We start from the raw sequence: 26,903 nt of genomic DNA on the forward strand, positions 1-26,903 counted from the left end.
CTCAAGGAGGCAGCACGGGACAGTAGAATGAGCAGCACCCCAGAGTGAGAGAGGCTGGGCTCTGGTCCAAGCCTGAGGCTGAGCTGAGGGGTAGGAAGCTCCCTGGCTGCAGGAAGAAGACCAAGGGTCTTCTCCAGCTCTGCCCTCAGCCAGCCATGGCCTAGGACCCTCACTGCCTCTGACTGTGCTTCACATTCCTCGTCTGTAAATGCAGGCCTTTCACTAAACAGATTTGAGGATACCTATACCTTGATAATCCATGAATATTTTATGAATCAAACCATGAATCATCACATCAGCTGAGTGACCTGTAGATATACTGCACTGCACTATACTTGAGCATTCTCAGATGCAAAATGGGCAAGTCTGATTCCTGTTCTACTATCTCAACAAATTTCTGTTCTACTATTTCAACAAATAACGCTCAGGTGGGCACAGTGGCACACCTGGTATGACTGGCTACTCAGGAAACTGAGGCAGGAGGAACACAAGTTCAGGCCAGCCTTGGTAACTTGACCCTGTGTCAAAATATTTTTTAAAAGGACTGAGGATATAACTCAGTGGTAGAGTACTTTTTTAACATGCACAAGGCCCTGGGTTCAATCCTAGTGTCTGTCTCTCTCTCTCTCTCTCTCTCTCTCTCTCTCTCTCTCTCTCTCTCTCACACACACACGCACACACACACAAACAACCATAAATCATTGCTGGTGGGAATGTAAAATGACACAAACACTTCAGAAATAGTTTGGTAGTACCTCAAAGATTAAAGGATAGGATTAGCAAATTGTCTAGAAAGTTCCCACCTGATAGAAATGAAGACATATGTACACATAAAACCTTGTGCACAAATGTTCATAGTATCATTATTCAAAATAGCTAAAGGTGGAAACAACTCTAATATCCAATAGTTGGTGATGGATAAAATGTATGTATCCATACAATTAAATATTAATTCACAACAAAATTAAGTACCTATGCAGGCTACAACATGGATGAACCTGGAAAATACCATGCTTCAGGAAGGAAGCTGGGCACAAGCCAGGTGTTATGTTTACCCTGGATATGAAATGCTCAGGGCAGGGAGATGTGTGAACAGTTAGCAGCTGTTATCTAGGGCTGCAAAGACTGGGGACAGGGAGCAATTGGCAATGGATATGAGGTTTCTCTTTGGTGATGTGTGCTGAAACAGACTGTGGTGGTGTCTGCACAGCTCTGAATGCACTAACATTGTCGAATTGTACTATATATATTAGTTGTAGATGGACACAATACCTTCATTTTGTTTATTTATTTTTATGTGGTGCTAAGGATCGAACCCAGTGCCTCCATGCAAAGGCAATCGCTCTACCACTAAGCCATAGCCCCAGCCCCTGAAATTGTATATTTTTAAGGAGCAAATTTTATAATACGTAAATTCATCTTAATAAGATTGTTCTTAAAAATTAGAAACAGAGTTGGAAAAGCACTAAAATTGTGGACTGTTATCCCATATAATTACAACCGTGGGATCCCCAAATTAGTAAAAACTATTCAAAAACAGGATTTATCCACTAAGAAAGCAATAACCTTCCCTTGTTCCCTAGTGAGCACAACAAAAGCCATCTCCCACGGTACCCAGCATGCAGATCCTAAAGTATGTGTCTTCTTTAAATCTCTAACCTTTCTGAAAGTGTTTTGATGACAGACCAGAAAGGAAATACACAATTGGAGGTATAGTGGGTGGACATGACCAATCACCACTAATCTTTATGAAACCCAAATTTGAGGCTGAATCCACGGTCTTTGTTATAAGATAATGTGTTCAAAGTCACTGAAGGATGGTGGGAAGAATATGACAAAGGTCTGCCATCCCGGTCTTCTACATGTTACTGATTTCTGCCAATATTAGACAAGGAAAACCAAACATCCTCCCACTGGAAAAAGGTTCACTCAAACTTTGTTGGTGGGACTGCAAATTGGTGCAACCACTCTGAAAAGCAGTATAAAGGTTCCTAGAAAACCTGGAATGGAACCACCATTTGATTCAGTTATCCCACTCCTCCGTCTATACTCAAAGGATTTAAAATCAGCATACTGAAGTGATGCAGCCACATCAATGTTTATAGCAGCTCAACTCACAACAGCTAAGAGGGAACCAAACTTGGTGCCCTTCAGCAGATGAATGGATAAAGAAAATGTGGTACGATACACAATGAAATATTACTCAGCTATAAATAAAATGAAATTATGGTACTTGCCAGTATATAGATGGAACTGGAGACTATTATGCTCAGTGAAATAAGGCAATCCCAAAAACCCAAAGGCTGAATGTTCTCTCTGATATGTGGATGCTAACACACAACGGAGGGGATGGAACAGAGTTCACTGGGTTAGACAAAGGGGAATGAAGGGAAGTAAGCATGAGAATAGGAAAGACAGTAGAGTGAATCAGACATAACTTTCATATGTTCACATATGAATACAAGACCAACGAAACTCATGTACATCATGTACCAACACAAGAATGGGAAGATATCCTCCCTGTGGGTATATCATGACAAAATACATTCTACTGTCATGTAAATCTAAAAAGAACAAATAAAAATAAATAAATAAAAACATCCTCCCACAGGCTTAGCCTAAAAGGTGTGAGATTGCCAAAGAGCGATGCCCCTTACCTGTGGGAGCCTTGGTGTTGGCCTTCCTGCTCTCCCGGGTCCCCTTCTGGGCCCACACATCGACCATGTACTCCACACCTGGCTTCAGGCCCTTCAGGACGGTGCTGCTCTGATCCTTCCGCACTGGAACCTCCTTGGTCTCTCTGTCAGCAGAGGTGTAGCGGACCACATACCTGTCAATGTCAGCCTCCACGGGGTCCCAGGAGACAGTGGCAGTGTACTCCGTCACCTGGTCAGTCACCAGGTTTTTGGGGCTGTCAATGTCTAAGAGGAAAAGGGCTGATCAATAAACACTCTAACAGGCACCAGACAGTGTGCCCGTTTTGCTGGGCCGGGGCAGTTTCTTGTCCTCATGGTTTCCCTTCTTCTAAGTTCTTCCCTTCTCCTGTGTCATGGACTCAGAGCTTGTCTGCACAGCTGAATTCTTGGGTCCTCAAGGAGGCAGCCCAGGACAGTGAAATGAGCGGCACCCCAGAGGGAGAGGGGCTGGGTTCTGTTTCCCGCCTGAGAGGCCCAAATCAGCTGTGATTGTTACAGTCCAGCAAGACATTCCAAGACCCCTGCATCTGCTCCTGCCCGACCTCTCCTCTCTTCTGATTCTTTAGCCCTCTTCCTTCTGACCCCTGGCCTCTCCTCCTGACCTTTGGCCTCTCTTTCAAACACAAATGTATCAGAATTTGCACTTAGCAAGCTGAAAGGACAGTAGTCAGAGTCCAAGAAAGAAAGCGAGAGAGAAGCTGGCAGCTGGTGTGCGAGTGGCCAACGGTACAGGAAGGTGAACTGCTTCACAGGAACTCACTCTTCCATTACCAAACAATGGACATTTGGGGGACTAGACACTGTCTTATTTTTAACTAGAAAAACACAGTAATTATTTCTGCTTAGAACATTCCTCCAGAAGGCAGAAACAAGGGCAAGCTTCATAGAAAGGTTTAAACAGGTGGGAAGTTTTTTGTTTTTGTTTTTGTTTTTAAGTTGGTTTAGGATCAGGATGCACAAATCTTGCTCTCTTGGCATGACGGTTACTTGTGTTTCTTCATATTTACTCCTCACCAAGAAACACTTAATTTTTTAACAACAAGAAAGGTACACAGGCAGGGGAAGAATGGGGGACCATTAACAGTAACCATCAATCTGTGAAGACTGAAAGCCATTCAAGGAAGTAAGAGGTACTCCATTTAGTGTGAAGCCGTGCTGAACCCTAGTCCATGAAGCCGCCCTGTCTACCAAGGTCAGAGAAGGAGCCCAGCCGCACAGACCATGAGCTGGACAGTGACACAGCGTGTCGCGAGCTGGTTACCTGTGGGGGCCTTGGTGTCGGCCTTCCTGCTCTCCTGGGTCCCCTTCTGGGCCCACACGTGAAACGCATACTCCATGCCTGGCCTCAGGCCCGTCAGGATGGTGCTGCTCTTCTCCTTCCCCACAGGAACCTCCCTGGTCTCTCCATCAGCCGAGGTGTAGCTCACTATGTACCTGTCAATGGTGGCCTGCACAGGATCCCAGGAGACAGTGACCGTATTCTCTGTCACATGGTCAGTCACCAAGTTTTGGGGGCTGTCAATGTCTGGAAGGAACATGTTTGGGAAAGCCTCAGCTCTGATGTGGAAGGAACACCCACTGGTCCCCCCAGCACCAAGATTTTTTTTTTATTAAAACAGATACAACATTTTTTATACCTTTATTTTATTTATTCATTTTTATGTGGTGCCAAGGATCAAACCCAGTGCCTCGCACATGCTAGGCAAGCGCTCTACCACTGAGCCACAACCCCAGCCCCAAACACCGAGACTTTCATCTTCCAGAGCTCTTAGCACAAGGCAACAGGACTCCCACCCTGAGTCTCTGGTGGGAGTCAAGTCAGAAAGTAGTGGTAGTGCCCACCTATAATTGCAGCTACTAGGGAAGCAGAGGAAGAAGGATGGCAAGGTCAAGGCCAGCCTGGGTAATTTAGCAAGACCCAGTCTCAAAATAAAAAATAAAATGATTGGGGTGTAGCTTAGTGGTAGAACACTCCAGGTTCACTCCCCAGGACTGAAAAAAGAAGTATGAACATTAGCGCAGAGAGAAGGCAGCCCTCTGGTTCTCAAAGGGAGGATTATTACAAATTTGGCGCTACTTCTGGGTGTCCAGCTCCCTGACGTGGAAGGAAGAATGTCTTTAGTGGTATATGCACACATAGACTGCCAATTAAACATCTGCTGAGCGTTGGGACACCTAATTTATCATTTCACAAAGGCCTACTTCACCAGCAAGCATTGTAAATTTATTACCACAATCCCTGCAATAACCATATCTATGTGTCCTGCCTAAGTCTGCTAAAAACAGTGCTACAACACAACTTTACTGCTTGCTTCTCCTGACCAAGTGGCTTCATGAACAGCTCATCACTTGTCAGAGAAGAGCAGCCCACTGACATCAACCCTGGAGCTCACTGTCCTACAGGTTCAGGGTTCTGGTTGTAGTCTCTCGTCCCTGGTTCCATGCACACTCAAATCCACAAGTACGGAATCCAATTCCAATGGGCCATTTTTCTCTACTCACCTGTTGGGGCCTTAGTGTCGGCCTTCTTGCTCTCCCGGTCCCCCTTCTGGGCCCACACATAGACTTTATACTCCACACCTGGCCTCAGGCCCTTCAGGACGGTGCTGCTCTGCTCCTTGGCCACTGGAACCTCCCTGGTCTCTCCATCAGCTGAGGTGTAGTTTACCACATACCTATCAATGGCAGCCTGCACAGGGTCCCAGGAGACAGTGATTGTATTCTCCGTCACCCGGTCAGTCACCAGGTTAGCTGGGCCATCAATTTCTTTAAGATATAAAAGAAGGCAGACTTTACCACCCTCTAGTTCCTGAAAAGCCAGCACATTCACAGGCAAAAAGAGGACCTCGGTAACCTTCAGAGTCTGCTATATGCCAATAATTGAGTGAGTTGGAGGATTTAAGCAAGGAAGCAGTCGGAGATCCCACATTTAATAAGCACAGTAGCAACATACAGATCAGTGCTATACACTTTCCCCATAAATTGCTTTTTGATGAAAAGAATTGGTCTTCATATACAGATTTCTCCTCTACCCTGTATTAACATAGCACACTCTTTCTATTCCTAACTTTATATATATCTTTCTTTTAGTTGTACACAATACCTTTGATTTTATTGTTTCATTTTTATGTGGTGTTGAGGATCAAACCCAGGGCCTCGCACATGCTAGGCAAGCGCTCTACCCCTAAGCCACAACCCCTCCCCTATTCCTAACTTCTTGTAAGCAATAACTTCAATAACTCTCTGCATTTGTTTGGGGGAAGAAAAATATCCTGGATGTAGGAGCTGTTAGTTCTTTCCATCTAAACAGCATGTCTGTGTCCAGGAACCGGAAGAGTTTTAAAGGGATGGTATTTGAGGCCTGGGCTAATAAAAGTACTCTTACTTGTAGGAGCTTCCCGGGTTTCTATGTGACCTAACCTCTAGGAAGAGGGAAGTGTCAGTGCCTACCTCACAGACAGGGATGAATTCTATAGGAGCTATTGCATAGTAAATACTATATGTGAAATACCACATTCTCCTCTAAATGTAAACCCCTAGAGAGAGTTAAAAATCAAAGTAACTGTTATATGGTTAGAAAGGATGCCTTTATTTTCATGTTTAAACAACAGTTCCTCAAAAGGCTGGGCTCTCTGGGATAGCAAATGCATTTCACACCTGCCTGGCAGCACTTGCCAAGCCTAGCACACTGGCTCAGGGGAGTACATGGCCAAGGAACATGACTGGCCTTAAGGACCAGAGTTCAGACTGCAGCACAGGCAGCTGTCATGTAAGGACAGATGACTTAGCTCCTGGGACTCTGAGCTGGCTTTACCACTCCTGCCTTCTTCACAACGCAGCCCCTCACAGACCTGCCCCCTTCACAAGCCCTGAGATTACCTGACCTGAAGCTTCTTAGCACACTGCTGTCACCTCTAACTGCCACCAGCCCTTCCAAGCTGTGTTCAGTCGTCACCTCCTTCAACAGCCTGCTATGACCCCTATCCCACCCTGGGCTGTGGTTGATATCCTTTTTATAGGTCGCCACAGTTCCAGGGCTGTGTGTTTCCTCTAGAACCTAACTCAGGGTATTTGATCTTTTTCACTTGTCTTCTCTACTCTAGAGTCTGCCGGGGTTTCTCTGTGACCCCGCTGGTGATAACCCGGGCTGCAATGCCCTCTAGCTGTTCACTTGTGAACAACTCCCAGGCGTGAGTCAGTTCCTTTATCATGGCTCCCCCAGAGCCCAGCTCCATGCCTGATGCCCCCCACCCAGCAGCAATGTCACACTCCAGCGGATCCCCAACTGTGGGGTGCTTACTAACACCACCCCACCTGAGGAAAGAGGAGTTTCTTCTCTTGTCCACCCTCCATTTTCTTAAAAGAGCTGATCCACATGCTTTCTTTGTACAATGTTCAAAATCTGAGTGAGTTTACTCAAATGAGTAAACAGACAAGGAGGCAGCAATCTACAGCCCATAGGCCAAATCTGACCCACTGCGCATCTTTATAAAGTCTCACTGAAACACAGTTGTTGTCTGTGGCTGTCTTCACATTCCTCAGCAGAGCTGAGTAGCTGCACAGAAACTGTGTCTCTAAAGCCAAAGACATTTATATCTGATCCTTTACAGAAAGTCTGATGATCCTGACTTTCACCAGATTTAGAACTTGCAGTCTTTACTGTCCACTTCTCTCCTCCCTGGAGAAGAAGGGGGCTCTCAGAGGCCCACTAGCATCCATTCAGCAGGCTGTGCACCACAAAACATTCCAAGGCCAAAAGCTGATTAATTCTAAGAAATAACTATTGCTGTTATTTACATAGCACTTGCCAAATGTCAGGTATTTTACATGAAGTAATTCATGTAATCCTCCCAACGACCTCTGATGCAGACTCTCTTGCACCATTTTACTGATAAGAAACTGAGGAATAGAGGTGAAATAATTTGCCCAAAGCTACTTGGCTAGCAAATGGCAGAGCTGAGATTAAAATCTGGACAGCTGCACTCTAAAACCATACTCCTAACTTGTACCTGCTTCTCTGAAAGTCAGCTCAGCGACTGCCCAGAACAGGGCCCACACGATAAGCAAATCCTTTTCCCATGATGTCCTGTCGAGTGTTTTGGAACCTCAAGAGAGCACCACAGTCAGGCTGCTCTGAATCCCGGGAGGGACTAGAGGAGGGTGTAGCCAGACGGAATGGCCACGCTCTGTCTCAGTACACCTGCAGGCCCAAGCTGAGCAGGATGAGCAGATGAAGAATGGCAATGCTTATGTTCCTACAGTTTAAAGGCAGAATCGGCACATTTGGGGAATGTTGACTCAGGATGCAAACCATTTCCATTTCCATGGTTTGCAAGAGAGCTCCAGACTATATGCAGACTGCCCACACAGTCACTGCAAACTGAGATAAGTGTCCAAATTTCCTGTCAGTCCAACACTTTAATTTTCACATTTAAAAAAAAAAGAAAATTACGAAAAAGGTACCCTCTTGAGAGAGTTGCACACAGAATTCCAGCCCAAATAAATGATCTTCTGCATCAAATAAAAGTCTGGTCTTCTCAGTTTAAAATTAAAAAGGAAAAATTTCTCTAATTATGAAACTCAAAATTGCTTTTGCAAGTTTCCTCTACCCTGCTAATGAAAGAGTTGATGCCAAGTGGCAACAACCTCCTAATTCAAACATGAACCCTCCCCTTGCTCTGGGGAGTCATGCCATTCCCCAGCCTTCCATACCTGTGAGGGCTTTGGTGTCGGCCTTCTTGCTGCCCTGGTTGCCCCTCTCGGCCCACACATACACCTGGTATGCCTCCCCCGGCTTCAGGCCAGTCAGGACAGTGCTGCTCTGGTGCTTGGGTACTGCTGTCTCCTTGGTCTCCCCCTCAGGGGAAATGTAGCGAACCACGTACTTGTCTATGTCAGCCTTCACAGGGTCCCAGGAGACAACTGCTGTGTCTTCTGTCACTTGATCAGTGACCACATTCCTTGGACCATCAATTTCTTCATAAAAATGCATGAGAAAGAAACATTAGAAAACCCATTTGGCTGGCCAAGATCACAGATGCTTTAAGATCTAGTTAATCTGGGTGACCTCATTCTGTAGTCTACACCATGCAAGAGGGTCTCTCCATCATCAGTGACAGGTGGACACTGGTCTCTGCTTTAAGCTGAGTTCATTTGTTCCACAATTCATTGCACATCCATTAAGTGCCAGGGAATGTAATCAGTGGAAGTCATCAATAAATGAATCAGAAATCTCTGCTGGTATCAAGTTTATATTCAAAAAGGACCAACCCAGACAAGATGCAGCCCATGTCTTCAACACATATGTGCTTCCCAATAACACGTCCTGAGCTGGTGGCCTTAGAAAATCTCTAATCTTTCTCACTAACTCAAGGGCTCTCGATCATTGTAAACACTGGGTGCCTCCTAAGTACCACCACCAGAGATTTCATTTCAGAAGATCTCAGATAAGCCTTGGCATTCTAGTTTTAAAAGTCAATATACAAAACTCTCAAATGACTCTGATGCACATCAAAAATCAATAATGGCCTGGGGCTGGGGCTCAGTGGTAGAGCACTTGCCTAGCACATGTGAGGCACTGGGTTTGATCCTCAGCACCACATAAACATAAGTAAATAAAGGTACTGTGTCCATCTACAACTAAAAAAATTTTTTTTAAATCAATAGGCTCCATGTTAAGCCACACCATTCTCATTTTTTGCATGTAATACATTTCCTGAACCCAACATTGACCCTTATTATCTTATAGATTCCATTTATAATTTAGTCTTTTGTCCAATATAGCTACTTTCCTGTCCAGCTTCTTGTCATTGGAGAAATTTATAAGTAAGCCATCTGAGCACATCATCAAGGTCCCTGATAAAGATGCTGCACAGAGCAAATCTGAGGCATGTCACCAGAACTCCCCCAAATGCACTTTGGCATCTTGGGGGTAAGTAAACAAAACAGCTCTTACTCTCAGACACCTAAGCATTTTTCCTTCCTCCCAAGCTACTTTTAATCTCTTGGCCAAAGAGTCTCCAGAGAGAAGTTACAACTTCACATAGTCTCATTTTTTACTATTAGCTATAATATATCTTTCTCAAGTACAAGGGCAATGTTTCATTTGTGTGTAGAGATGAAACAGGTTCCATCACCAGAAGCAGTGCAGATTTCATTTAGTAAGTCAACTGCCATTTACTGAGTGCGTACTAAGTGCCAGGTGCTTTTTATATATTACTTTATCAAATCTCATGGTAGAAATACAAGGCATTTATCAGATTATCCCATGGAAAATGAATAAAAGCTACTGCTCTTACAGCACTAAGTACATGCCTGGCTCAGAAAGGTTAGATAACTTGTTTAAGATCACTCAGCTAGTAGTCAGACTCATTCCACAAAGTCATTGAATGCTTCCTCGAAGCTAGGGATTCATCAGATGGAACTGTGCCCTTCCCCCAGCCCTACTCCCCAAAATATATTGATGTGCTATCCCCCAGGACCTCAGAATATGACCTTAGTTAGAAATAGAGTTTTTCCAGAGATAATCAAGTTAAAATGAGGTTATTAGGGTGGAGCCAATTCCATAGGACTTGAGGGATATTTCTATAAGTCACAGAAAAATCATTGTCGATAAACATCAGAGGCTAGAAGATAAAGGAGGGTTCCCCTCTCCAACCATCAGAGTAAGCATTGTCCTGGGGACACCTTGATTTCAGACTCCTAGTCTCCATAACTAGAGACAAAAATCTCTATTGTTTTAAGCCACCCAGGTTTTGGTAGGTTGTTCCAGAAGCCTTTGGGAACTAATACAAGCAATGAACAAGATTTAGACTGTCTTATGAGTGTACACTCTCTCGGGAAGAGATAGGCAACAAGCAAGTAGTACAGCATTATGAATTCAAACAAGGCAAGGTAAAGGGACCACAGGATAAGGAACACGGATGAGGGATATAGCTGAGTGGCAGAGCAAGTGCTCAGGGTGTGCAAGGCCCTGGCTTCAACCTCTGGCACCAAAAAGGAAGAAAGAAAATGATGAACAAATTGTCTTCATGATTTTAGACAAGGAAATCAGGGAAGATCTCTCTCACTGACAAGGTCACATTTGAACAAAGACCTAAATGAAATGAGGCAGCCAGTCGTAAACATCCTGGGGGAACTTACTACCAGGTAGGAACAATAAGTTGATAGACCCTGCTTCCTGTGTTCAGGGAACAGCAAGGAGGACCAGGTATTGGACAGAGTAAGTGGCCTGAGGTAAGGTCGGTGAGGCGAGGGGAAGAGTGGACTGTGGACAGCCGTGAAGGCCATTATAATGACTTTGGCTTACTGAGTGAGATGAGATTTTTGAGATGAGATTGGGGTTTTGCAAAGAAGAATGATATGATCTGACTTCTGTTACTAAAAGATTCTTCTAGTTACTGATAAGAGTACAGACCATAGCAAGTTGAGTGGACGCCACCTGGAGGCTATACTAACCGTTTGTGTGCAAGATGGCAGGTGTTCAGACAACTGCCGCAGTGACAAAGGTCATGAAAAAAAGGACAGCTTGGGAGTTTGCAAAGGTAAAGCTGCCAGAATCTGCCGACAGAATTGATGTGGGGAACAATGAATGACTTGTTGGTTTGGGGCCTGAGCAATATGCAGAATGGAGTGACCATTTACAGCAGTGGGGAGGGAAAGGTTCACAGTAGGAAGTAGAAAGAGGGATGGGACCAACGGTTGCTTGGAGACGTATTAAGTGGTATTTGAATCCAATTCTATCAGACCATGCATTCCCACTTTATACCATTATAACTCATGCAGCATTATCATAAGTCTATTCTCATGGAACCACTACTAATAATAAATCATAAACAAAACAAAGTGTGATCTGAAAGGTTAGTAATATCTAAAATCTAGCAGCAGTAGTAAATCATAATTTGAAGAGAAAACTAAGGAGAGAAAATAGTCTTGGCCTTTTGCCTCTGGGAAACAGGCTCTGGGCATACCTCATTGGCAGAGCAGACCTCATGGAATGAGATTGGGCAATTGGCACTGATGCCCAGGGGGCCATGTCCAGGTCTTAGGAGGCTAGAGCAGGCTCTAAGAGGTGTTCAGGAGGAAGCATGCAAATAGTAGAGGACTCTCCCAGCCCTGTTGCCTCTTTCTATACAATAAATAGTTCTGCACATGCTAGGGAAGGGATAAGCACCCTCCAAAGGTGAAATCTCAGTCTGGGAAATTAGCAGTGAACTGAGAATGGAAAAGTAAGGGAGGAGGAAGAAGAGTGCAAGAATACCCTGAGCCAGGCACTGTGATGCACGCTTGTAATCCCAGTGGCATGAGAGGCTGAGACAGGAGAATCACGAGTTCAAAGCCAGCCTCAGCTTAGCAGATCAGTGAGACCCTGTCTCTAAATTAAATACAAAATAGGGCTGGGGATATGGCTTAGTGGTTGAGTGCCCACCCAAAATGAGAACACCCTTGAAGTCCGTGGCCCTCACCCTCTCCAAAGTGACCCACATCCACACACCCCAGGGTCCCAGCAGTGGCTTCCACCTCCTCTCCCTGCCTCTGATCAGTGCTCCTTCCACACTGCCCAGGCCCATAGCATAGGCCCATGGCTTGGTGGGGTCGGGGCTGCCTGTGGGTGATGAGAGATCTACCACATCCCCACAGGCAGCAACCAGCCCTGGAGCCCCATTCCCTCAATGGTCCCAGAGCCCTCAAGAGATGCAGTAGAGCCCCCCAAAAAAAGACCCTTGGCTATGAAAAGTAGGAAATGTAAACAGCATCAAATCATGCTGGGTTATAGGAGACCTGGAAGTTTAACCCAGAGAGGAGCTGAAACTTCCCAAGCTCACGTAGCCAGTAGGAGGCAGAGCCAGGCTAGAACTCAGGGCTCTCTGCCCACTTCTACTTCCTTTCTCTCAGTTCCCTAACAATTAAGCCAGAAGAAGGCTCTTCACAACGTTGTTCTCTTTGGCCATTCTCAGGATGATAATCAGATGCTGAGGTACAGGAATAGGAAAAAGACCTCTGAGATGCCCCCCCCCCCTCACAACACACCACATTGCTAGAAGAAGCCAGCAGGCTGCAAGACCAAAGCCTCCCTATCTGCTAAGAAAGAATGTGGGGGTTATTAAACGGTGATTCCATGCAACAAAGTCTCCCAGTAGCTGTCCCAGCTGGCCAAATCATCAATGAGTCACAGCTGCTGCCTCAACTACAAGACAGAGTATTGGAACCACAGCCCCACCTTCCTTCTCAGGCTGCAACATCTCCCCTGCTGGACACTAGCACCCTGCAGACCTTTCTCAAGGTTGTTTAAGGCCAGAAAGATTTAAGGCAAGACTGACAAGACTTGATAGGTGACTCACCTTTGAGTGCATGTGTAAGTTAGAATAAAAGAGAGCCCCAGCTCAAAGGGACCTAATAACTGAATATACAGAATATACAGAAGAGGCAGGCTAATTGGTAGCCCCATTCTCATAAGGAAAGTTTACTTTATAACAAGATTCTCACGGAGTTGGGAAGGACTGGCTGTCCTAGGCCTATGCTGAAATGCTCAATAGCACATGTCCAGTGCTCACACAGCCACAGACCTAGAAAGCAGTTTCCCTGTTCATGGTGGCCACCTGTGACTCTCCCAGCTGTGTTGCAGGGAAGGGCAGAGCCAGAATGTAAAATCTATGGATATAGGTTTGGGGGCAGAGAAGAGGACCAGGACCTATACCATTGATTTGAAGGTGAATTTATGAAAAGTTGGACTACAGTACCTAGGTATGCCATTCCCTGTGCTCAAGGCCTCTGTGACTGGCTTTTCATTGTGTCAACAAAAATCATTCAAAAGGCACTATTCATAGAAAAATGTGCTCAGAAAGATCAACTCCTTTTCCTGCTCCCCTCTAACTTTGCTTCTGAAAAGTTTACCAACCTTGGTCTTTAGGGACTCTGAGTTCAGGGGCAGATCAGCTGTTCACTAGCTCACCCTGAGTCTCCAAAACTACATAGGCTTCAGTTTTCCCATCAGTAAGACGGGAATAATAATACTTTGCAATACTATTATAAGGACCAGAAATAATACTCATGAAGCCTCACAGATGCAGAAGCCATCATAATAGAGCAGTCACTCCAGTGAAAGAGACGGTCAATATATTTCAGCCTCTGGTGTTTGCACTGGGTGGCTATGTGAGAGACAGGAGTTCTAAAGTGGACAGGAGCTCATCTTGGAACGCTGAAGGAGTCTGGGAAAGAAAGTATCAAGCGGGGAGGCCAATGCAAATGGAACATTAGAAATGAGTGAAAAGTGAAACAGTAAGGGAAGCAAAACTGCTATTTCATTGCATCTAAAGGAGAAAGTTCTGAGAAAACTTTTAACAAGTGAATACGTAGACAACAGGTTCCGCTGTGCCTGGGAGCTTGTGAAATCAGAACAAAGCAAGCGTGCTTTGTTTCATGCTCACTATAAGGAGGCAGGCATCACAGAAATCATCAAAAGAATAACCATGACATAAAAAAGACTTTAAATTGGTTTAGTCCTACCCTTCATTTTACAGATGCAGAAACTGAAGATGAAAAAAAAAAATGGCAACCACCTCTGTGTTAATTGTCTGCCTTTCTTGTCTTCCATGTGAAGTGTGCTGTGGGGCTGATGGAGAAAAACAGGGACAGTCCTCTAAGGTCACTGGCCTGGTTGTGCTTGCTGCTCTGGAAGCCAGCCCACCTAAAGCTACACCTTCCCAGAAGGTTCTCTCTGCACATAAAGTATGTTAATAGGGAGAGGATTTTCTGTCAACTCTGTCCCTTTTTGTGATATTCGTTTGATAAAAGAAAAACTCAGAGATGTCCTCTACATAATTAGAAGTCCAGAGGATGGTCAAAAGAGCTATGGGAAATTAACCAATTAACAGCTGTGGGTGAAATTCACACAAGGAGATTTTTCACATTACTGAGAATATATTGAAATCTTGACTTAAGTCCCATTACTGCCCAGGGACATTTCACTGTTCACTTATAAATTTTCCAAACTGTTAACTCCAACCAATGTGGAAACTACCAGTACCCCGCTTGCAGACTCCCCTCCTATTCCAAGCCCTCCCACCTTGCATAATTCACCCCTTTGATCAGCAGGCATTGTGGGTTCAAAGCAAACAACTTGTGCTCTTCTTCCCTACATTTTGTAAAATTACTCTTGGCTGTAGGTGCTACAGATATATTTCCAATTGCTACTTCACCCTGCTGCTGGTAGCTGCAGGATTTTGTCCAAAGACCTGGTCCTTTCTGGCCAGCAGCTGTAACAACTCAATAAACGCTTTTATTTAGAAATCCTTTGGTCTCAAGAGTTTTGGTTTAACAAGTTCCACTGGGTGACTTGTTAAGTGGAAAATACCTGAACTGTGTCCTTTCCTCCTTGTATATGCTTATACTATTCTTAAATTCCAGTGCCTTTTTCCATCTCATGAGAGGCAAAATGTTTGGAGAAAGCAGTTTCCTTTTTCTCTTAAATTAATTAGTAGTCTAGCTAGGATCGAGGGTGTTTCCTGACCTTAGAAGTTACAAGAACTTTTCTTTTTTATATTAGAGAACACACAACACAGATTTTTTCAGTCCAATAAAACATTCCATCCTGCTTTTAGGATATAATTGGTAATAAAAACACTTCCTGGGTGCTAATATTCTAGCTGGAATAGCATACTTAAAGATTAACGAGAATTCAAGGCCACATGTGATTAAATGCTCTAGGAACTCAGAGGCAGAATGGCCTACATTTAATGTTGTCATGAAAATCTTCAGTCCAGAAGCAGAGGTTTGAGTGGAACCTGGAAGGATAAGTGATATTGCTATGAGTATAGGTATGATGACATGTCATCTTTATTAGTTTCTAAAGGACTATGTCATTTTTTGCCCAATTCTATCCTACAATAAATATTTGTTGAATTGAATTCGTTGACAGGGATGAAGGTAGAGCGTTTTCTAAGATGGGGTTACAACATAAACAAATGCAGTATATAGATGAGGCTTCTCTGCTGGGAAAACCCAACAAGGGTCTGGCTATGGGAAGGCTTTCTGCTGGAAATAATGAGGACAAAGGTCCACAGAAGCCAAGATAAAAGGACTAGACCTTCTCCCAAGGCAACGAAGAGTACAGAAATTTTTGTAGCTAAGGAGTACACAGTATGAAAACTAACCATCAGTAAAGGAAAAGGAGGACGGAGGTGTGGTGCTGTGACCATGGAGGGCAGGCTGTGCCCTGCCCTGAGTCACTCTGTGTTGTAAAGCAGCGGGAAGCCCTGAGATACTCCATTTTGAATGCAAGTGCTCAAACGGAATGACTTAACCACTTGATTGAGCAAAGAGATAACCATCAGATGTTGGGTGTACAGAACTTACAGGAAAGAATAACTCCCAATAGCTCGGTACAATAATAAGGCACAAACTATCAATTGTGCTGATAAAAATGACCACCTGTGGCCGGGTGTGGTGGCGCATGCCTGTAATCCAGCGGCTCGGGGGGCAGAGGCAGGAGGATCACAAGTTCAAAGCCAGAAACAGTGAGGTGCTAAGCCACTCAGTAAGACCCTCCCTCTAAATAAAATACAAAATAGGGCTTAGAATATGGCCTTCCCTCAGTACCACCCCCACCCCCACCCCCGCCACACACACAAAAAAATGACGACCTCATGAAAGAAATCAAAGGCACATGGATTCCTGGGTGTATCAAACCCATACCAGGAAAACCAGGCATGTGAGCTTATCTGGCATACCAGACCACCCAACTATGCACCCCACCCTCACCTGAAATACATAAAGGAGAGGCATCTGGGATGGTGGTAGAGGGCAGTGCACACCAAGCCATCAGCTGTCAGACCACCAGGTGTTACAAGGTCAACAAGTGACTAACTCCAGACTCTCTCCAGCTCCCTGCTTGACTCAGCCCCCTTAGAAACTGCCTGCCGTCTGGCCCCTCACTTTGAAGGACCCAGTCCTGTTACAAGTTCCACACCTCCAACAAGTTCTTTGGCTGGGTTCCCCCTCATCCCATCACCTGTAGCCACTCTCACAACTATACCAGCCCTCTGCCTCTGCTTTCAGTTCTGCCTCTTAAACCCACAGCCCTCGCCGACAACCCTTCTTCGCCATCTGTAACCCGAGTATCATTGTGCAGACGGCGATGCGTGACTCACTTGGTACAGACATTAACAATTAAGATTGGAATAGGATAAAAGAGCTAGCTATTGCCATAGTCATGACACCAGTGAACCATGGGCACTCAGTGGATCGCAGCTGATGAAAGTTGTGTGGCTTGTGAATTTATTGTTTCGACATTGTGGAAAGACGCGGATGTGTCTGGTGTGCATTAATGGATAGCACAGCTCATAACAATCATTTATAATAAGAAATACATATTTGGTTTTTGTCCCTTTTCCTGGCACACAGCTCCTAAAACATTTGGACTTTCCAAAGTGATTAGTAGTTTTTTGTATGCTAATGAGATAAAAATGACTGGAAGCTCCTGTACAGCCGCAGGACACAGGCTGGCTGCACTTTCAGTACCACTCCCCTCATCAAGACTGGTGTGGGGAAAAGGGGTAAATGGTTGAGGTATCACCAGAGGCCAGTGATTTAAACAGTCATGCCTACCACATGAGGCCCCCTTGAAAACCCAAAGGGCAGGGTTCCTAGAGCACCCTGGTTACTGAACACATGGCAGTTTCAGGAGGGTAGTGGGCTCAGAAAGGGTGTGGAATCTCCATTCCCTTCCCCCAGACCTTGCCCTGTGCATCTCTTCCATCTGGCTGTTTTTCCTGTATCCTGTGCAATAAATAGTCTTTACAATAAATAAGTAAGCGTAAGTATAGTGTTTCCCTGAGTTCTGTGAGCTACTCTAGCAAATTAATAGAACCCAAGGAAAGAGTCCTAGGAACCTCAACTCACTGTTGGTTGTTGTAAATACAGATCACAACCTAGGATGTGTCTAGCATCTGAAGCAAGAAGGGTCTTGGGAGACTGAGCCCTTAGTCTGTGGGATCTGACACTATCTCCAGGTAGAGTGTCTGACTTGAATTGAATTACAGGACACTCCATTGGTATCTGGTGGAGAACTTCTGGGTATATGAGGAAAAGTCCCCACACACAGTTCGGTGACCCTAGGTTAGGTATTCTGTGTTCTGTTGACTCTGTAAGAGAGGAGAATGTGTTCATCTCTTATAGAATCATCAAACTGGGAAACACTTCACCTTTGTGGCTAAGCCCAAAGGCTTAGATTTGCACAAACCACATACAAATCCCAGCTCTGTCATTTCCTGGCTAGGTGATTCCTGAGCTTAACTTCTCTGCGTCTTAGTTTGATTATGCATATGACATAGAAATCATATTAGTCCCTACAACATATAATCGCTGAGAACTAAATGAGATAATTCATGAAAAGTGCTTCGTGAGTATAATGCCCGGCACTGAGTAAATTCTCAGTGAATTCAAAGCTACAGAGAAAGAAACAAGGAAGTCTTTGTCATTTTCCAACTCACTATAACGTTTCACTAGTCCACGATTCAGGCAGGCTACAGAGTCTATGTTGTCTAGTTTATAAATTAGATTATATCTTATCCTTTAAAATCACTCAACTATAACTCTTTCATACTTTAGATACACAATCTGTTAAACAATTAAAATAGTGAATTCAATCCTTGCCTCATCTCCCACCAATTCTCACCATCCCAACTAGCTACTTCGAGACTAGGTTGGAAAGAACTGTAAGGGTAAAAGAAATTGAAGTTAAAGTGTAAAAGTTAAAGGGTAAAAGACCGGGCATTGTAAAGTTTCTAAGCTGCAAGGCCTGAGTTAAAATGTAAAGGACTAGGTATTGTTAAGTTCCTATGTTACATGCAAAACCTGAAATTCCTGTAGCTGTTAAGACAATGCTTGGAACAGCCCAGTAAATATTTCCCCTGACTGCTTGGTTGTTTAATAACTTAAGGGCTCTGTGTGGTCTTGCACGTAGACATTGCAGGGCCTAGACCAATCAGTTTAAATGTGTACCCCGCTTTAGAACTGACCTATCACCCCCGCCTGACCTGTTCCCGCCAATGAATGAACTAATCATGTCTTAGAATTATTGTTTGATTTTCCCGCGGTGTATGATAATTTGTTAAAGGAGACTGTGATGTATGTAAAATCCCCGCCCTCCCCAAAAAAGTGTACTTAAGCAGTGCTCAGCCCCTGCTCGGGGCTCTGGGCTGTTCTCCCTTCTTGAGTGGGCACGGAGCCCTAGCATGCTAGATCAATAAATCCCCTTCTGCCAATTGCATGAGTGGTCACTTGGTGGTCTCTTTCTCCGACGCTTCGCCGGACCCTTACAGAACTAAAAAAATTTCCAAGGAAGATTCAAAATCCAAAGATCCCATCTTTGTTGTCTCCAAGAATTAGCCTCCACCAGTTCCATCACCTTCTAGATCACAGCTTCCCACCTGGGGCGGGCAGGAGCAGAGTGACTATAGGAGGCTCCCAATTCAATATAGACGCAAGTATTATTTAAAAGCTGTTACATAGATGTCTTGTATATATGCCTATGATGTTTTCAAATTCTGTTATGATTAATATAAGTTATAAATTTATAAATTACAAATTACTGATTTGTAACATTTTGTCATTATGTATTTTCTCAATACACAGATAGTAACTATGCCACTACTCCCATGTGAGGGCCTTTAATATATTTTCATATTTCAAAGTGGACAGCCTGAGTGTGAACATCAGGAACAAATCAGGCAAGAAAAAACCTACCGGCCACCCTGTCTTTGGGTAATATGAAACTGAGTGCCTAGGTCCAAAGTCCAGTGATTGAAACAATTGAGATGAATACAAAGGTGCCGAGTACCTTTGACTCCAGGATCATGGGGGAAATTTTCTAGGCAAGAAAAATTTGAAACAGGAGAAGTCTGCTTTCCCTCTCATGTTCCTGAAAAAAGATGTCCACACATCTAAAGAGGTAGAATCTCTCTGCCTGCAAATCCTAGAATTTTTATCCAGGAAAGAGTCGACCAAGAACAATACCTGAATGCAAACACAATTAAACATGCAAGTATCGCCAAGCAGCTCTTACCTGTCCTGCCATTCAAGAGAATTGGCTTGCCCTCCAGATCGCCTCGTATGGGGACAACTGTGATCTTATACTCTGTCCCGGGCTGCAGACCTGGAAACAAGCAGCCAGTGCTCGAGTGAGGGCAGACTCCAGCCCCCTCCCCCAACACTGCCTTTCCCCCAGACTTCTCTTGTGGAGGGGAGATGAGGGGTTCTGCTTCCCTCCCAAAGACTCAGGGTACGGGCAGATAAAGAGCCCCAGGATGGGTGAAATAGAAGGCATCACTGAAGAGGCTGATGGTGGGGGGCACAGGACAGAGGAGGTGAAGTCCGAGCTCTGGTTCCTTATTGGGCCTTCTAGCACTTATCTCCCAATTTTATTCATAACCCCAAATGTTTTTCTGCTTCCAACAATTATCTTCCCTTAAAAGTCTCTTTCCATGCTGGGGATATAGCTCAGTTGGTAAAGTGAGTGCCTCACATGCACAAGGCCCTGGGTTCAATCCCCAGCACCACGCCAAAAAAAGTCTCTTTCCTTTTCACTATAATACCTAGCTCCCTCTCCACACCTTTCTTTTTCTTTTTTTTTAAATTATTTCTCTGTAGAAGCAATTTGAAAGATTGTTCCTCCCTAGCCACGCACTGTGGCAAACACCTGTAATCCCAGAGGCTCCAGAAGCTGAGGCAGGAGGATTGCGAGTTCAAAGCCAGCCTCAGCAAGTGAGAACTCAGTGAGACCCTCTCTCTAAATAAAATACAAAAGAGGGCTAGGGATGTGGCTCAGTGGTCGAGTGCCCCTGAGTTCAGTCCACAGTACCAAAAAAAAAGAAAAAAAAAAAAAAGAGAGAGAGAGAGAGATTGTTCCTCCTTATACAAATATTCAGACCCCAGGGGCAAAGTTCAGAAAAAAGTAGTGCATGGATATGCACATATTCCTACTCCAGTCCACCAACACAGAGGACCCCAAGATGTTCTCGGAAGGAGAAGAGGGCAGAACAAGGCCGCAGAGGAAGGTTGGCCATGGAGCGAATAAGCCTTGGGGCCCCAACTTGCAAGGGCTCCTTCCCAGGCGACTACTCAAAACTGCGCACTCCTGCTCTTCAAGAGGCCCTGAAAGGGGCTGGGGATATAGCTCAGTTGGTAGAGTGCTTGCCTGGCACACACAAGGCCCTGGGTTCAATCCCCAACACACACACACACACACACACACACACACACACACACACACAAGGCCCTGAGAATTATATAAACTTCAAGCCTTGCAAAACTCAACCTCTCTGCATCCCCGTTTCCTGAGTTCCAGCTTCCAGCAACTACTCAGTCATCTAAAACAGGAACCCCTCCAGGGCCTGCCAACCCAACCCTCCCAGGGCTCCACAGACCTATCTCAACCTCCTCCCACCACCCCCAACCCCCCCCCACTTCCCCCTCCTCAGCAAACACCTCACGTCCTCAGTGCAGCTCTTACCAGTGATGTCATATCGGCTCTTTGGGTCACTGCTCCTGGGCACAGTGACTTCAGCCACCTCCTGCCCTGTCAAGGGCCCATACAGCAGCTTGTAGTAGTCCACCTGGGTCGGCGGGTTCTCCCACTCCACATCCAGGGAGTTTTCCGTCTCTTCTGTCACCCAGGCAGTGCCAACCACAGCAAGATCTAGGGTCAGGGGTCAGAGAGCACAGGAGACAGCAGTGAGAAGCAGAGGTCCCCATAGTCTGTAATGGCCATCAGCTACACAGAGAGAGCTGGCCTCAACCCTAGGACAGGGTCCTTAACAAGGATCAGATATTGCTCTGAATTAAGTGGTCACCCTTCAGGGGCAGCATCCCTTCCCTAAGAGACCACCTCAGAATGAGACGCTCTGGACTTTCTGCGTAAAGTTTGGGAAACGCATTCCAAATTTTCTATAGTATAACTTCTATCGTCATACACGTAGCTCCTCCCTCCATCTCCCAAATTATAGCCCTTCACTTGCAAATTCTTCTCTAAGGATTAACTCAAAGCTGAACTATAGAGTAGGTGAATTTCAACTTGGTCCTTCTATGAAGCCTTCCTGCAGTTCTAACAAATGTTAGTACTTCCGCCAGGTACCTGGTGTTCTTATGCTGCCCCAGCTGCCTCCCCTGTGAAGCAGGAGAGCACCTGCTCAGCTTTATTCATAGCAAAGTACTTTAGGCTAAACATTTGCCCTTCCACTCAGGGGAAAAGAACTGTAAAATTATAATTAATACAGAGAAATGGATCATTGATGTGGCTCTTAGGGAAGAACTTCGGAGAGCAGGGCACTGACTGGAGTCTTTGGGGAGTACTTTGAATTCCAACAGCTATTCCCAGGCCAATCGAGACTGACCTTGAAGGGAAGACAAGTCCCCAGGTTCTCAGCCTTGTCCTCTTCCACAGTCACTTCTCCACCTTCACCTCTTTGGAGGTGTTCCCACCCAGCTGGTTGACCAGTTGTCAAGGATGTGGGTCAGGGAACTCATGCATCAGGCAGGGTGTGAACTTGGTGATGTCAAGGTCCCTTGGTCCCCTGGAGTGTCCCTGACTCCCTATGTTAAGAATAAAGCCCCTCGAAGCCTTTCTCGGAAGCATGCCCTCCCAATGCTGGCTTCCACCTGTAGCCCAGGTCCTGTTTCTTGACATCCTTCAAAGATGAAATTCCTGAGAGACAGGTCAGGAGGAGAGTAACGAAGGTGACACGCAGATGGTAGCAGAGGGCCTACATGGCTTAAGGGATTTGGGAGGGGTTCACAAATGAAAAGGCAAGGACTTAATGAGAATGTTCAAGATTATGATGAGGATGATAAGCCTTGCTGGGTCTGAGGCTCCCCTGAAGAGCAAAAGACAGAGGTTTTAACTTGAATCAGATTAGACAGAAAGACAAACCTCACAGTAGCCAGACTCTACAAGTCCCTAGAGCAAGATGCCAATAGGGGTTGCTACAACTTTCTGAACAGATATTACTCTTTCCCTTTGAGGCTAGACACTCCTGTCTGTAGGCAGATGCAGCTACAGATAAAAAGAGGGAAAGGAGAAAAGCAGTTAGGGCTTTTCACAGCTAGGGCTTGGTGTTCTGTTGGACCTAGAGCCCTTACCAGAACATGAGCATCAGACAAGACCACTCTGTAGCAAAAACAGGCCATTCTGTGACCACATCTGAACACAGACACAAATATGACTGTTGCCACACAAACAATGAAACATCCCCTCTCCTTCAGCCTCCCTCCAGTCTATCCTCTTTCTAGATAAGATCCTCTAAGATACCACCCACAGAATTACCCCTAGTTCCCCCAAATTACCTAACCCAAGCCTATAACCAGTCCTCCATACACTCCAGTCCTTTCTTACACTCTCTTACTGAGATGTCCCCACGAGTCCCCATGGTGTGCATTCTCCAAGCTAAAACAATCAATAAATCCAACCTGTTCAACTACAGAGATGTAACTAGGTGTCTTTGGCTAGAGGGCACCAACAAGGGTGATCAGAAATTGTGCCCTCAAGGTACTGTCTTTCCTGGCCCTTTTCAATTCTGACCCATCCCTCCCCCACCCTATTCCTACCATCAAAGAAGGACAAGCAGCCTGGCATTTCTGCAAAGATGACTCATTACATGCCAAAGTCCCACCCACGTGGATCTACCTGGCTCTCTCCCAGGAGGATCATCAGCCCCTGTACAGTATCTGGCACATGACAGGTGCTCAGTTAAAATGTTTTGAGTAAAGGAATGAATCGGAATCTTTCAAACAGCGAGATTTCTCCAAACCCTGGAAGATCTAAGTTGCTTTAAGAACTTTCATGAGGAAACAAAAATTTCTAAGAAGTGAATATTAGCTGCTAGATAGGCAATTTTAGGGGCAAGAACCTATACTAACAGGGGAAAAGCCTCTGCCACTTCAAAAGACTATCAGCAGTGCTTTCAAAGCTATTTTTGCTACTGCTGTCGTTAAAAACCTTCAGAGAAACTTACCAGGACAGCCAAAATGGCTAAGTCACTCTGACTCATTCTTTTTATTATAATACTAAATTCTTCGCCCAGAGGCATCCCTATCTACCATTTTTTTTTCAATCTATAATTTTTGACCTCAAACTGGGCATGCTCAGGAATATGCCCACCTCTACAAGTGATTTTGAGTCTTTCCTAAATGAATATGTATGAGTTTCCTAATAAAAGCCCCAGCTTGCTTTGTTCAGAGGAGAACACTGCTTTGAGAGTTATCCCTGGCACTCTGTGCACCTGCTGCAAGTATTAAAGCTCTCTCCACTCTTGTTTCCTGGTTGGGCTCATTGGCTTTGCATTCACCGAGAGGAAAACCCATTTGCCCTGATCATATTAGCCATGATGCTTGTTCTTCCAAATATTTTGGTGGTATTTGGTGGTACCCAGGAGACTGTCCCTGCAAGCCAGGCCCCACCAGCCTCCATCCTACTCTCTAGCGCAGGTTGCAACCTCTATGAATCAAGTTAGCCAAGGGCCTTGCCCTCTAGCCTCTGGGATCAGCCAGCAGCAGTCGCCAGCAGAAAGCAGGAGAGAGTTCAAGAAACTGATCTTCACTCCCTTCCTGTGGGGAAACAGTGCCTGCCTGCATTCCTTCACCAAAAGTGCCTCATCAGGTATCTTTCCTGAACATTTCTCTACATTGAGTACCAGTGCCTGCCCCTCTCCCTTTCTGGCTGGGCTGGATCTCCACTGATGCTAGTCCTCGTGTTTTGCTCTCCAACATGCCTCTTTCCCTGTGAGGCTAGACACTCTTCCCTAAACTTCCTTCAGTTGTGTTTTCCTCTTTCCTGCTGAGATGAATCTAACTGACGCAGGCAGCTTCGGCAGCTTCTTACGCATTCCTACTTGAACTTGCTGAAGGCTTTGGAGTCTCCATGAAGGGCCAGGGATGCAGGTTTACTCTTTGGCTGCTTATGTGGGGTGCAAAGCAGCCAGACCTGACTAATTTCAGTGACACAAAGGACCCCTTAAACCCCAAATCAGCAGGCTGCCATTACTGACATGAAGGACCCAATAATCTGGGAGCAGCGAGAGAAGACAGAACTGGGACTCTTCTCCAGAACCTAATGGTTGTGTTTTTCAAACTATCTACTAGGACAATGTCCTGACCCACAGAAGGGTATCTGTGGGGAAAGTGTAAGAAAACACCCAAAATGGGGCCTCTCCTGGGAAACCTGGGGGCATCTGGCTGCTTCCTCACCTGTTGTGGCCAGGAGATGCTGAGGGCTGCTGGAAATATCTTTCTTCACGTTGCGCAGGGTGACTATATACTTGGTTCCAGGGAGCAAGCCAGGGATCTCATAGATGTGCTTCTCCTTGGGCACCTGGATCTGCTTCACAGAGAGCTCCTTCCCCAGGGGATAATAGCTGAGGAGGTAGTGGTCCACATCACTGGAGGGCTCCCAGCTCACCAGCAGGGAATTCTCTGTGCTCTTGAGTAGCTGCAGGCCCTGGGGGGCCACCACTGTGTGCAGAACAGGAACAGGTGAGGGGTGGGTGTGGAACAAGCATGTGAATCTAGCCAGTGGGTGTTCAGTGAGCACCTACTGCACACTTGGCACTAAGATGGCAGGCCTGGAGGAGGAGACTTAAGTATGCTCCTGTTACGGGACACATGCTTAAACTGTTATCTGGTTAGGAGCTAATACTGATACCTTCCCACATGGTGGGGAAGGACAGGTGCAAACCCCCACAAACAGAGTCTTTAGTGGTCCTCAAAGTTCAGGCCCCAAACCAACAGCATCAGCATTACATGGGAACTTGTAGAAATGCAAATTCTCAGGCCCCAGCCCAGACCTGCAGGATCACAAGCTCTGGGGCATGCGTGTTTAAGAAGCCCTCCAGGGAATCTGCTGTAGGCTGAAGGCCGATACCCCCTCACAGGACCAAGTGCAAGTGATGGTTCAAGGAGTGGAGACCATAGGTGGAAGCAAACAAGGCCCCAAGGCACGTCTCAGCTCTCACCCTGGGAGCAGTCGGGGCCAGTGAAGCCCAGCTCGCAGTAACACTCGCCAGTGTCGCAGAAGCCGTGGCCGCTGCAGTCGCCCGGACAGCGTTGCTCGCTGCAGTCCTCCGACGTGAAGTGCTCGTGGCACTGGCAGACCCCGCGCACGCACACGCCGTGCCCACTGCAGTCCTGGGGGCAGGCCGGGTAGGCGCAGTCGGGCCCCACGTAGGGGTCGTCGCACAGGCAGAGCCCGTCCACGCAGCGCCCGTGACCGCTGCATGCCCCGGGGCAGGCCGGCAGCTCGCAGTCGGCGCCCTCCCAGCCCTGCTCGCAGTGGCAGCTGCAGGTGTCAGGGGAGAAGGTCCCGTGGCCGCTGCAGTGGCGGCTCAGGTCTGGGGGAAGACAGGAAACCATGGTGGATGGCCATCTCCTTGGAGACGGGTTAGAGAAGGCTCGGGGTATCTGGGTCTTGCCTGGCTCTTCCGGGGATGACCCGGTTCCAGTTCCCCGTGGAGGACAGAGCCTCGGGCCCTTCCAGCTGGGCCCACCTCTAACCTGCCAAAGCTACAGGCATTTTTCTCTTTTTCTTGGTCTGAGAAGCTATGGACACCACCCTTTTCCCTTCCCAGATGACTCCCTGGGTTCTGTCCCCTCTGAATGATGAGAACTGTTCAGTGTTTTCCTAGGAATGGGCCTTGAATGTTCCAACGTGGCAGGTCGCTGGCTGGCTGACACAAAGGGACATGGCTTCTGCCAGGCAGGAGGGAGATTGTCCTCTAGCCGCGGGTGAGTGGGGCAAGGGACATGGCTTCTGCCAGGCAGGAGGGAGATTGTCCTCTAGCCGTGGGTGAGTGGGGCAAGGGACATGGCTTCTGCCAGGCAGGAGGGAGATTGTCCTCTAGCCGTGGGTGAGTGGGGCTAGACCTAGGAAGGCCTCAGAAAAAAAGGATTCCCTGAAGCTACAAAATAGTCCAGTCTCAATGATGGGCACGGGGACCTGGCAGGGGGATTTAACCTGGCTCCGTTCTGTAGCCCTCTATGGTAAGAGGCAGGGGAAGGGCAGGCCACTCAGCGAAGTGCCCTCTCTGTCCATTCTCAGAACACCTTTCTGGCTTCTCAGAACACCTTTCCTTCCTAAGGATGTGTCTAAGAGGGGGCTCCTCAGGGACTGGTCCACACTGTTCTATTCATGGCAGTGTCCCTGGTGCCTACATTTGTACCTGG

The 26,903-nt window shown here is 46.2% G+C and overlaps 1 protein-coding gene across 2 annotated transcripts in view; it reads right to left on the bottom strand.

The window, feature by feature from the left end:
- Window positions 1–26,903, bottom strand: part of Tnn (tenascin N) — a 73,368-nt gene that overhangs the window by 36,826 nt on the left and 9,639 nt on the right. Inside the window, exons 1-8 of one of the 2 annotated variants that reach the window (XM_071600289.1) lie at window positions 25,697–26,348; window positions 24,933–25,196; window positions 21,205–21,390; window positions 19,759–19,848; window positions 8,409–8,672; window positions 5,199–5,462; window positions 3,958–4,221; window positions 2,658–2,921 (exon numbers count right to left, since the gene is read on the bottom strand). In XM_071600289.1, coding sequence (XP_071456390.1) covers window positions 2,658–2,921; window positions 3,958–4,221; window positions 5,199–5,462; window positions 8,409–8,672; window positions 19,759–19,848; window positions 21,205–21,390; window positions 24,933–25,196; window positions 25,697–26,093 — 1,993 coding nt within the window. In that variant the 5' untranslated portion in view covers window positions 26,094–26,348. Of the gene's footprint in view, window positions 1–2,657; window positions 2,922–3,957; window positions 4,222–5,198; window positions 5,463–8,408; window positions 8,673–19,758; window positions 19,849–21,204; window positions 21,391–24,932; window positions 25,197–25,696; window positions 26,349–26,903 lie in introns of those variants that run through there. The other variant, XM_071600290.1, reaches the window with a different exon arrangement.

This window comes from Marmota flaviventris, chromosome 12 (genome assembly GCF_047511675.1).
Source record: "Marmota flaviventris isolate mMarFla1 chromosome 12, mMarFla1.hap1, whole genome shotgun sequence".
NCBI lineage: Eukaryota > Metazoa > Chordata > Mammalia > Rodentia > Sciuridae > Marmota > Marmota flaviventris.